This window comes from Cynocephalus volans, chromosome 5 (assembly GCF_027409185.1).
Source record: "Cynocephalus volans isolate mCynVol1 chromosome 5, mCynVol1.pri, whole genome shotgun sequence".
In the NCBI taxonomy this organism is placed as follows: domain Eukaryota; kingdom Metazoa; phylum Chordata; class Mammalia; order Dermoptera; family Cynocephalidae; genus Cynocephalus; species Cynocephalus volans.
Window position 1 is genome coordinate 11,410,054 of NC_084464.1, and position 11,888 is coordinate 11,421,941.

Here is an 11,888-nt window from a genome sequence, read left to right on the forward strand (position 1 = left end):
CCAACCAAGAATCTTAGAATATACAGTGAAAACCATAGTGTAAGCACCATCATATAACTCATAGTGGTTTTACCTTTTTTAAACTGTTAGAAATTAGTGGAATCAATCAGAGCTCAGAGGACTTAGAGAACATCTAGTCCAGATAATATTAACCTGGGGGCTTTATGGATAAGTTTCAAGGGTTTTGAATCCCCTGAAATTGTATGCAAAATTGTAGATGTACATTTTTGGAAGAGAATTGATAAAATTTGTTTTTAAAGAGATTAGTGCATTGTTAAGGTTCAACTGCACTAATTCAGTTTTATGTTATAAATGCTGAAATATGTCCAGAAAAGTGCCTTTTTCAAGACCACACAGCTAAGTAACTAAAAGCCATTACTGCTGCTGTTTTTTATGTTTCCTTGGCCTTGAACATTCTCAGTAACAGAGAAGAAAGAAGCAGCATTTTATTTCATTCATGGTCACGGCAGTAGTTTCATAACTTGCTCAGGTTGTGGATTTTCATTGTCTGAAGAGAAACATAATACAGAATTATACACCCGTCTAACTGGATTTGAACTGAGCATACTTCCTGTAAATCATCTTTCCAAACACAGGATGTAAAAAGCCATTTAATATCATTTTGTGAAAACTGTAGTTGCCAAAAAACATCCAATTGTTACGTTCATTAATCAACACTAAAGCTTGTTGATTTTTTTTGTAGTTTTGCTTTAAATTATTGAGTGAAAAGCTTTTTGCACTCGAGCCGTGCATTGATTTACTCATTCGTTTAACAAATATTTATTAAGTGCCTAGCTTTGTTTGGTTTGCTAAAGAAGAAACAGCTAGTTTTTTTGTTTTGTTTTGTTTGTTTGTTTGTTTGGAGAAGTGGGGAAGGTTGTGGTAAGGCTAAGAGCAGGATACAGTGGGAAAAAAAAATCAGCCCTGTTAGGAATATCAGGAGAGTTTAACATTCCTTTCTCAATGTGATAGGTAGCAATGCTGTTGAACTAGGCCTACAGGGGCTGGATGTGGTTGTATCCCCAGAACTTTTGTTTTCCTTCTATTTTCCAGAACTAAGGGAAGCATAGTCTCCCCTGATATAAAGTTGCTTCACCTGCTTCTAGGGAGGTGAAGGTGAAATAAGCGAAATTTGCTTTGGGGTTTTTAGAGAGCTAGACTGTTTGTGAGCCCTTCCTTGTCCCTGTCATCTACAAGGCCCCCGCATGCCCATCTTCATCCTGAAGCTTGTTCACAGTCCTCTGTCCCCCAGTTCTTGCTGTCTCCCTGGCTGGTTTCAGCATGATGCATTGGCCTCTCCTCCGTCAGCCTTCTTACCATCTTATCAGTGTTCAACTTTTCCTGTCCAACTACAGCCTCAACTATCACCCCATTCATAGCCACAATTCTGATTTTCTTTCTACGAAACAAAGTTGGTCCTAGAATAAGAGAAGGAAAAATAAAGTTTTTATAGAAAGAGAATCCTTAACTGATACATTTTATTAAATGTCTAAGCTGCTATAGTAGTTAAGAACTGTGGTTAACTTGATATAATAACTGAAAACAACAATGGCTTAAACAAGGCATTAAGTAACAGAAGCCTGCGGGTAGGCCAGGCTAGTGCTGGTAGAGGGAGTCCACAGTCATCAGGGACCCAGGCCAGTTATGTCTTTCAGATCCAGTACCTATTCTTGTGCGTGACTTCCTCCTTGATGTCGCTCATGGTCCAAGACAGCTGCGGAGTTATTTTGGCTCTTGTCATCTTGTCTGTAATCTCAGCACCAGGCCTAGGGAAAGGGTGGAGGACAAAAAGGCCCCTTTCCTGCTGACAAACACCTTTTTCTTACATGACTTTCCTCAATCACCTTCAAACAGTTCTGTTTACATCTTATTAGCCAGACTAGCCACCTGGCCACATCTGTCTAGGATCTGTAGTCTTTTAGGTTGGGCCTGTTGCTGCCCCAGATAAATTCAAGGTTGCTTGAATTAGCATTGGTGATATAGCAGAGCTCATACTCTAGTGGATTTCCACTTGTCAAAAGATACTTTATTGATTAGCAGCTGTGGCAGACATTGCCAGGTGCTGCACCAATGCTAATTGCCCTCTGCCTTGCAGATAGTAGGGGCTCAGTAAATAACTGGTGAAGGATTGGATGATCTGAATGATTTGAATTAACCATGTTTACTATTTATGACGTTACAGGTAAATATAAAATGCATACAGCGCTTGAATAATGGAACAGTTAGTTATTAACAAGCTGCAGGGAAATGGCCAAACCTCAGTGCCCCTATTTAGACTAAAAAAAATTGGTGTTCTTAAATTCTGATACTTTGTGTAGCCTTGCTACTTAAAGTGGTGGGAGCAGGCTAGAAATGCAGAATCTGAGGCTCCGTTCCAAATCTGTTGAATTAGAAGCTACATTTTTTTTTTTTTCTGGTGTTGGCTGTTGCGAGGATGGAACCCTGGACTCGTTATCAGCACCACACTCTAACCAACTGTGCTAACAGGCCAGCATAGAACCTCCATTTTAAACAGCTTGCCAAGGTAATTTGTATGCATTTTAAAGTTTGGAAAGCACTGCTTTAAAATTTTGTCCTGTACCCACATTAATCTATCACTTCTTTCCTGCCTCTTGATTTTACAGCTGGTTGAGATAATGATTTCAACCTGTAGGGGAATAAAAAAAAAAAGGCCACGAGGTGCTGGTTCCACTAGTTATCTGCTAAGAATAACTGAGGAGGGAAAGGACAAATTGTGGTATTTGTGTTAAGGTTTTAGTTGGGAGCAAGAAAAACAGTTTGCAAAAGTTCCCACAGGTGACCCCAATGCTCCCCTGCCCCCAACACCTTAGCTCCACTGTCAGGAAAGTAAAGCAATTAATTGCCTAGCAGGAATTGCCACTAAATGTAATTACTCTGTCTCGGAGGTATAGTTGTGAGAGGTATTTGTCAGGGTTGAGATGTCTTAGCCCACCAGCTGGAATTTTTGCTGCAGGAATAAACCTGGATTCTGGCCTCCTTCTGTGAAGTGTCTGGGTAAATGGCCGGACGGGAGAGTTTTGCAGGTTTTGGCATAGTTCAACAAAATAACTATTACTGCTACTGGCAAAGGTGAGCGGATTTTTTCCTCCTTTGAATGAAAGTGAAGCCTGTTAGTGTTCTATTTGTTACAAGTTTTTGGCAACTTACAAACTGTCGCTTTGAACATAGGTGTTTTTAAAAAGTTAAAGCAGAAATCATCCTTACTTGAAACTTCCTGGAAAGAAAAAAGAATCTTGGGGTTTGTGAATGATTCTGTGTTGGTTGGTGATGGCTGTCATTCCTGTCATCTCCCCTCCACTATTAGAGTGAAGCCAGATTTCCAGCCCCGCCAGGGTTACCACTGTGGCAACTGCTATGACCAACAGCACAGCTCTTACCCTCTTTCTGGTTATCGCTATGGTTGTGCTGTGGATGGAAAAGGACACGAGTTGCTTTCTGCACATGAGACCCCTCAACACCCAGCTGGAACTTCGATTATGCCTGAGGTATCCCCTAATGAAACCAGTCTTGTGTCATCTGTGTGCCCAATAGTGTAAACATCATTTTCCTGTCTTTGCGCATCCATGTCCTGTCATTCAAATTCCTACAGCCATGGCATTTGCTCTGTTTTAATACCGTAAAGCTGATGACCTAAGAAAAAAATATTAACAGCTTTATTGAAGCATAATTGATATACGAAAAAAAAAATCTGCACGTTTAAGGTATGCAGTTTGAGTTTGGACATATGCATAACCGAAAAGATTTTGACTTGCAAATGATTTAAGTCCTTACTCTCTTCCAGAAACAATAGGCTGATGAAGTCTTTGCCTAAATTCTTGCTACAGAATTTTAAATATCATACAATAGGTTTTATTCTTTAACACAAATTAGGATTGGGGTAGTTTTTTGGTTTTGTTTTGCTATAGCAGTGGACATAAACACACTCTAAAAATACATTTTAATACTATGGTTACTAAAGTAACATTTCTAAAACCACACAAAGACGTATACTTCTATATATTTTTTTGGCTGCTGGCTGGTCGGGGGATCTGAACCGCTGACCTTGGTGTTAGCAACATGCGGTAACCAAGAGAGCTAACTGGCCAGCCCTAAAACCACACAAAAATGTATTGGAGTAGGGGGAAACCTCCCCCATACCCTTCCTCTTCCCCAGTCCCTCTGCTCTTGGAAGAAAGCACTGCTGGAGTGGATCCCTATCTTCTAGATTCCATCCCTATGCTCTTGCTAAATCAGTGCGGTTGGGCTTCATTTCTGTTTGGGGAGCTAGGGGTCCTTTGGGCAACAATGAACTATATAGTACATACTCGTTTGCTCCTTTTTTGCTTTTGCTTACAGGTTGTATAAGTAGAGCTTTCTTTAAATATTGCCCATTTAGATGTGCTGTGAGTTTTAGTTCATCTCTTATCTGACATTTGCAGTGTTTTCAGTGTATTAACAAAGTTTCTTTCACCTATCTTCAAGCTATTGTCTGTCACTTTTGGGTGTTCGGGAGGGGCCTAAGAATATATTTCTGGAAGTAGAAGGGCTTAATGAAAGAATATAACATTCACAGGTTCCCGTGCTGTCCAGCTGCCAAAAAAAAAAAAATTCAAAATTTTAAATAGCAAATAACTCACACAGGCTTTTTAGTGAATACACACTTTTCATTGCTGTGGTGGGAGTGCTTGCTTCCCTACGTTCTTCTGTGTAGATTAGCCAATCTGATAGGCAAGGGTGGCATTTGTCTGTCATTGAGCAAATATCTTTTAAAATGTTTATTGGTATCTGTCTTCTGTGACTTTGTCTATTTTTTTTCTTTTTTTATTTTGCTTGACTGGGTAAGGTATTCACATATTAGGGAAATTAGCACTTTGCCGTCAAAACGTTATGGACTTTTCTCCCAGTTTGTTTCCTAATATGCATCGTGACCCATGACATGGCCTTTGCCTTAACATCAAAGTTGAATTTAATATCTAGACCCTTGGTTTTTAAAACTTAACATATGCTTGATATTTTTTTTTGCCCAAACTTTCATTTTCAATTTTTTCACATTTTTTCAGGTGTATATCTTGTATAAAATATCTTGTTAGATTTCTTGTCTTTTTTTTTTTTTTTCTTTAACCCTATTTGGGTTTTTTCCCTTTTAGTAGATGTTTGATATTCCATCACTCTAAAAAAAAAAAAAAAAAAAAAAAAACCTTTTGCTACCTTTTGCTACATTGTCTGAGGTTTTAGCGCACTCTTTTTTCTTTCACCTCTTCCTTTTTTTTGCTTTTTTATGAGACGGTCTCTCTGTCTTCTAATAGTTACCTTTATATCTTTAAATACCAAAGTATAGATATGAGTGTATTAACTTCAGAAATGAAAAGATTTCTTGATTTCTCCTTACTTGAGAAAAGAAATTAACACCCTTTTATCTCACCCTGCCGCCCCGTCTCTCATTCTTTCCATTTTTGTTGACACATTCTGGGTTTTACCCCACTCTCTAGTCAGATTATTACTATAGCATGCATTTTTTCGTTCAAGAATTGTGAATATATTGCAGCTGTGGTTACCACATGGTGCCATCTGCTTGCCCTCCTGGTTAGTATTCCCTGTTGGGAAGCTGCTCAGCAAAATTAAAGCTGCTAAGGCTCTGCCATGGTGCCCTCACTTACACATGCTTGTTTTGGTCTTCTCTAATCAAGCGTGTCCTCTTCGAGATGTCCTCGCTTCCCCCCTCTTCCCCCAGTGTGGGATGGCTGTGTCTTTAGCCCTTATCTCAAGTTCAGGGGTTTGGCACCCCGAGAGCTCTCTTCTTTACACTTTAACACTGACTTGTTTAAGATTAGAGGAAGTGGATGTCTTCATGATGCTTCCCAGGTCTTTGGGGTCCATCAGCACAACTTTCCAGACTACCTCTAGTAGAGGAAAACCGATCGTACTTGAAGATATGCCTTTCTTTAAGGACAACCAGCGCACACGCTGTGTGGGTGGCCCTCAGACCAGACAGAAGGCTCTTCCTCCAGATAGCTTCTGCTCCCCACCTTGGTCATTTAGGCTCTAATTTACCAGAGCACATATTGAAAAGGAGGAAATGTGAGTTACATGGACATTGTAGTATAGGAAAGGCCTACCTTGAAGCACACATTATGGATGTCTTAGCCATTTCTAAATAGAAAAAAATACAGATGGTGTGATTAAATTTATGGTAACCATATGATTTATTTTCCAAACTAGGATATATTTTGGAGTGAAGGGCATAGATTCAGAGATTGAAAAGAAGAAATAGATCTTTGGCTCTCAGTATCTTCTTGTTATTGTTATTTAGAGGCTTAATTAAGTTCATTGGTGCCAGAAGCTAATGTTGCCCTTCCTGTAACAGCTGCACATACTAAAAAAGACAAGTTCCCAGCAGGTGTATGTAGGGATGACTCAAAAAAAAGTATGCTGCCCCAGTGAGGCCAATGGAGTCTCGGTTAACCAACCAAGATTTATTTCAGGAGTGCTTCTGGAATTTACTTCTCTCATTATGTAAGAACATATGACTGATTGGTTTGCTCTTCTGTAGTCTCTGCATTTCCTTGAGCATCTATGCCCAGGTCCTTAGCTGAGCCAGGGGGATGGGGACATGATTAGAAGGCCATGAAGAGAATACTTTCATGGAGACTTTGCAGATTGTTTTCTGGAAGGAAGGGCAGAGCTCCAGGTGGAGAGCTGGGCATCTAGCACAGGAAATAAGCAGTCTGGATGCCAGGGTCCCAGTGTCTGGTTCTTAGCTCAGGCTCTACGATGTAAGTTAGTTCCCAGAAGCTTCAGAGAGGCCAGAGGTCTCTGTTGGGCTTGCTTCTTTGTGGCATTTCTTCTGTTGACTCAATTCACCTATTTCATAATTGTATTATTTAAAATTCTTCTAGCTTGCTGGTTAACTCAGTTGGTTAGAGTGTGGTGCTGATAACCCCAAGGTTCAGGGTTTGATTCCTGTACTGGCCGGGGGGAGGGGAGGGAGATTCTTCTAATCAAAATAAAGTTGATCTAAAGGGAGTTTAGTGCTTTAGATATTATTTTCAAGAACTATATTTTTTTCCCAAGAAGGTATGTGTTGATACTAAATCTTTAAGTAAAACTAGTTTTCTTTTTTTCTTGCAGAACTCACAGTCTATAAACTTTTTTCTTAAGATACTGATTTTCATTGTAGGAAACTACAACTCAGGCTGGAAACCAAGATGAAGACCCACTAGAAGGTAACGTAAACCTTGTGCCACTGTGGTTGAAAACAAAACCCCATCTCCAGGTTCCTCATTCACTCAGCTTGCTAGAAACTGAGAAATCCTACTGGAAAATTCCACTGTAGGTTGCTTAAGCCATTCTATTCAGCAATTTGTAATGATTTTAGAAACTGCCTCTGTGGGAAGAGCTCCCACTGAGCTACCCCTCTGGGCCTTTCTGAAGGACTGGGAAGTGGAGACATCCCCAAACACTGAGAAGACAGCCATTTTCACAGTGTTTGCTCTGTAAGTTTAGACCTTGGAATTGCATTTTAGTTTTGTTTTTTAAGGGGCGATTGCTGTGGTCTTGGGTTCACAGGGCACCTGACAGGCAGGCTCTTCAGTGTCAGGCCAGCGATGCTTCCTGCAGTGCTTGATGTGTTTTGAAAACAAAATTTTTCTGCCCAGAAAAGAACCCTGTTTCTAAATGTGTCTTATTTGAGGAAGGGAAGAAAATGTTTTGCCACTTTTGTTGTAAGTAATAGGAAAGACAAATAGAGGAGAAAAGCAGAGAATACGATTGCCTTTTTCTTATCACATGTCCGTCTGGTCTCTTTCTCCGCACTTGAACCCCTGCCCCTACCAGATAAACTCACCGGCTGCCTTCATGATTTTATTAAAGAGGGGAGCATGTTGTTATCAGTCTCTTTAGCCCCAGTGACTAACACCAAGCTGCATCTTATAGGTGCTCAATGTTTAAATGAAATGACATTGTTTAAAAGAAATCTTAATATCCTATCAGGCAGTTCTACTTTTTAGTGCTTTGATTTAGATATGAACAAAGGGTGCTTGTTTTAGCTCTTGGGGATTTCTTTTGGGTTAAAGTGTAAGTCTACTCATCCTGTCGTCATCAGTTAGGTGGACAATCTGTAAAAATGATGGAGGGAAAGCATACAATAAAAGTGTGCTTTCTGGATCCTGACTTCCAGCATTCAAATCCCACTTTTAGTAGTTTTGTAATTCCAGATGAATTAATCTGCAGTGGGTCCATTTTCCCCTTCGGTAAAGTGGGGCCGTTAGTAACTACCTCATAGGAAGTGAAGCATGATTATCTAAAGTGCTTTTAAGTGTTTTAACAGCTTCTGCCACTGCAGTGTTAGTTACAGATCTGGCATAGCACTGTCCAGTAGAAATGTAATGCAAAACACACAGCCATCCACACAGGCAATTTTGAATTTTCTGGTAGCCAAGTTAAAAAAAACTTGGAGAGGTGAAATCAATTTTAATAATACTTCTTATTTAACTTAATATATCTATTGTAGACTGAATGTTTGTGTCTTCCCCCGAATTCATGGGTTGAACCCTAACCCCCAATGTGACAGTTTTAGGAGAAGGGTTTTCTGAGAGTGGCTAAGATTAGATGCGGTCATGAGGGGAGAGCCCTCAGGAATGGGTTTAGTGTCCTCATAAGAATCACAAGGCAGCTTGGTTCCTCTCTCTGCCTTCCGTGTGAGGATACAACTTCAGGCGGTCTGCAACCCAGAAGAGCACCCTCGCCAGGACCTGACCATGCTGGCCCCCTGATCTCTGACTTTCAACTTCCAGAACTGTGAGAAATAAGTTTCTGTTGTTTATAAGCCATTCAATCTATGGTTCTATAGCAGCATGAACTAAGACAATATCCAAAATATTATTTCATCATGTAATCAATATAAGCAATTAATGATATTTTTATTTTTTAATACCAACTCTTTGTAGTACATATCTTTTCCAATTTTATTTATTAGGGTAAAATACACATAACATCAAATTTATTATCTTAACCATTTTTCAGTGTACAGTTCACTGGCATTAAGGATATTCAAAACGTTGTGCAACCATCACCACGACCTATCTTCAGAACTTTTTTTTTTTTGGTGGCTGGCCAGTACGGGGACCTGGACCCTTGACCTTGAGATTGCCAGTACCATGCTCTGATCCAGAACTCCTTTTATCTTATAAAACTGATAACTCTGTACCCATTAAACAGTAACTCCTCATTCCCCTCTCCCTTCAGCCCCTGACAACCACTGTTCTGCTTTCAATGCAGTGTATATTTTACCTGTGTGTTACCTCTCAGTTGGGCTAGCCACATTCAGGTGTTCAATAGCCACATGTGAGCAATGGCTACTGTATTGCACAGTATAGGTCTAGAAGACCCTTAGGTTTAGGGAAGATGTAATTAGTTTGTCTTTTATAGGCTTCTTAAAACTATGGCCAACATCATTGGAAGGGCTCAGATTGTATAATCTGGGGATTGTAGTTAACCACACTGTGTCTGTTTTCTCAACCACAGGTTACAGGAAAGAGAGTGACCACACTCATAAGCATGTGGTCCTGGCACCTCTCCCCCCACCAAGGGGTCCTTTAGCAAACAACTGCCCCTAACTGTGAAGGAAGGGGACCTAGGGCACGACTTTAAGAAAGATTCAGAAAGTTCAGGGGAAAAAATAGAAACATCTAATTTTATGACCAGAAGCTCTAAAAGGAATGATGGCTTAGAAGGGTTGGGGGGCCGAGCCCGTGGCGCACTCGGTAGAGTGCTGCACTGGGAGCGCGGCGACGCTCCCGCCGCGGGTTCGGATCCTATATAGGAGTGACCAGTGCACTCACTGGCTGAGTGCCGGTCACGAAAAAATGCAAAAAAAAAAAAAGGGGTGTTGGGAAGCTCTCAAGAATGAGAATCAGACAACACAGTCACCAGTGACTTTGAAGAAGAGTGCCATACTGGCCAGCCACACACACACACACACACACACACACACACACACAAAAGAGGTGGGAAGTAGCTCATGAAACTTATGTGATGCGTAAGTCCTATTTGATCTTGGATCTAAAGTGCTGAATACAGAAGGACACTGAATTAGTCTGCTAAGGCTGCTGTAACAAAATACCACAGATTGAGTGGCTTTATTAAACAACAGAAATCTATTCCCTCACAGTTTTGGAGGCTAGAAGTCCAAGATCCTGGTTTTAACCACTTTGGTCTCTGGTGAGGGCTCTCTTCGTAGCTTGCAGACAGCAGCCTTCTAGCTTTTCCTCATATGACCTCTTCTTTGTGCACTCATGCTAGATAAGAGAGGACTGGCTCTCTGGTGTCCCTTTAGACAAGGACATTAATCACATTGGGAAAGGGACCCACCCCCATGACCTCATCTAATCCTAATTACCTCCCAAAGGCCTCATCTCCAAATGCGATTGCATTGGGAGTTACAGCTTGAACATATTAATTTTGGGAGGACAAAGACATTCAGTCCCTGACAGATATCACAAATACAAATGAATAGTATGAACCCATGTGAGTATTAGGAAACATATTGTGGTCCTGAATGACTTTAAGCCTGTAAAACTTACAAAGGATACTAGAAATGGCTGCTTCAGTTACATTCAGTGAAAGGAGAGAGAAAAATTGGATTACATTCTAAATATCAGTTGCCTTAAAGCCTTCCAAACCTCTGGAAACCTGGCAACTTGGACTGAAAATCCAAGCCTAAAGCTTTCACAATAACATAATCCCACCTTGTCATTACAGGGTTCTAGGTTTCAGAGATGGAAGGCCAGGTCTTCCTGTGTTTCTGAATTAGTTGCTATGTAAAATTTTGTTCTCTTACATCAGTCTGTTAACTAAGTAGATAAGGTGGCATGTTTGTTTTTTCAAAGCCCAGTCCTGTAGACCCTGGTCTTGGCTCACTGGTTAGCACTGTATCCACCTGGTACTCGTGCCACACTCAGGATTTATCCTTGACTTTTCTTTTCTCTTTCTCCCCAGATTCAATCTGTCCATTTTTCTCCATCTCCTTCACCATCGAGATGCTCTTTGAACCTGGTAGTACACTACTTCTCTTATAGCTTAAATTTCTACTTTCAAGTCTCATTGAAAGAAAACACACAATTTAAAAATTTTAACCTTTAACGTCTGCAATACTTCTTGCTAATGCTTTTTAAAAAACTTTCCAATTTTAAGTCATTTCCAATATGTGTCCTATAAAGCTCTATTTTTTTCATATTCATTAATTTCTGCAGATCCAAATCTTCATTTGAATATTGAGGAATTAAACCAAGAGTTTATGGTGAAAAGTGAAGAACTCTATGACGCTCTCATGAATTGTCACTGGCAGCCTCTGGATACAGTTCACTCTAAAATCCCAAAGGAGACCCCAAAGTGAAGTAAGGTGTTCATGAAGCTCCCCAACTATCATATTAATTGTATCCTGTTTTGTTTTTTGGGGGAAAAATTTTTTTCCAAGAATTTACTGGGTTCTGTATGTAAATACAAACTTGAAGGATTTAAATGTGATTTACATGACAGAACATAATGTAAATAAACTTTACCAGCATACACATTCCTGTAAGTGTGTTATGTTAAGTATGTGCCAGAAGAGCTCACATGACTGTCACAGTGGAACAAGCTCCACTGTAGGACACTTGACAATAGCTTTGACATGAGCTGGGCTCGAGCTGAGCTGTGTATGGCTTTGGCTGCTCTGATACAATTTGCTGCTTCCTCTAACGTTAAACTCCAATGGAGAGAAATGGTGTTCACTGACAGTGCAAGGTTTCTCACTTCCTTCTCATCCAGGAAGTGTAAAATAGAACCAGATGTTTGCTGTCCACCTCCTCAGGTGCTGTGTGAGAGAGCCAGGTGGGACAGCAGAGACACTC

The 11,888-nt window shown here is 40.3% G+C and overlaps 1 protein-coding gene across 1 annotated transcript; it reads left to right on the forward strand.

Moving 5' to 3' along the window:
* Positions 1-3,019: 3,019 nt before the first annotated feature.
* C5H6orf52 (chromosome 5 C6orf52 homolog) lies at positions 3,020-11,554 on the forward strand. Its single transcript, XM_063098193.1, has 5 exons — positions 3,020-3,090; positions 3,326-3,506; positions 7,178-7,223; positions 10,996-11,052; positions 11,250-11,554. The coding sequence occupies exons 1-5, from the start codon at positions 3,020-3,022 to the stop codon at positions 11,390-11,392; spliced, it is 498 nt and encodes a 165-aa protein (XP_062954263.1). The 3' UTR covers positions 11,393-11,554.
* The last annotated feature ends 334 nt before the right edge of the window (positions 11,555-11,888 follow it).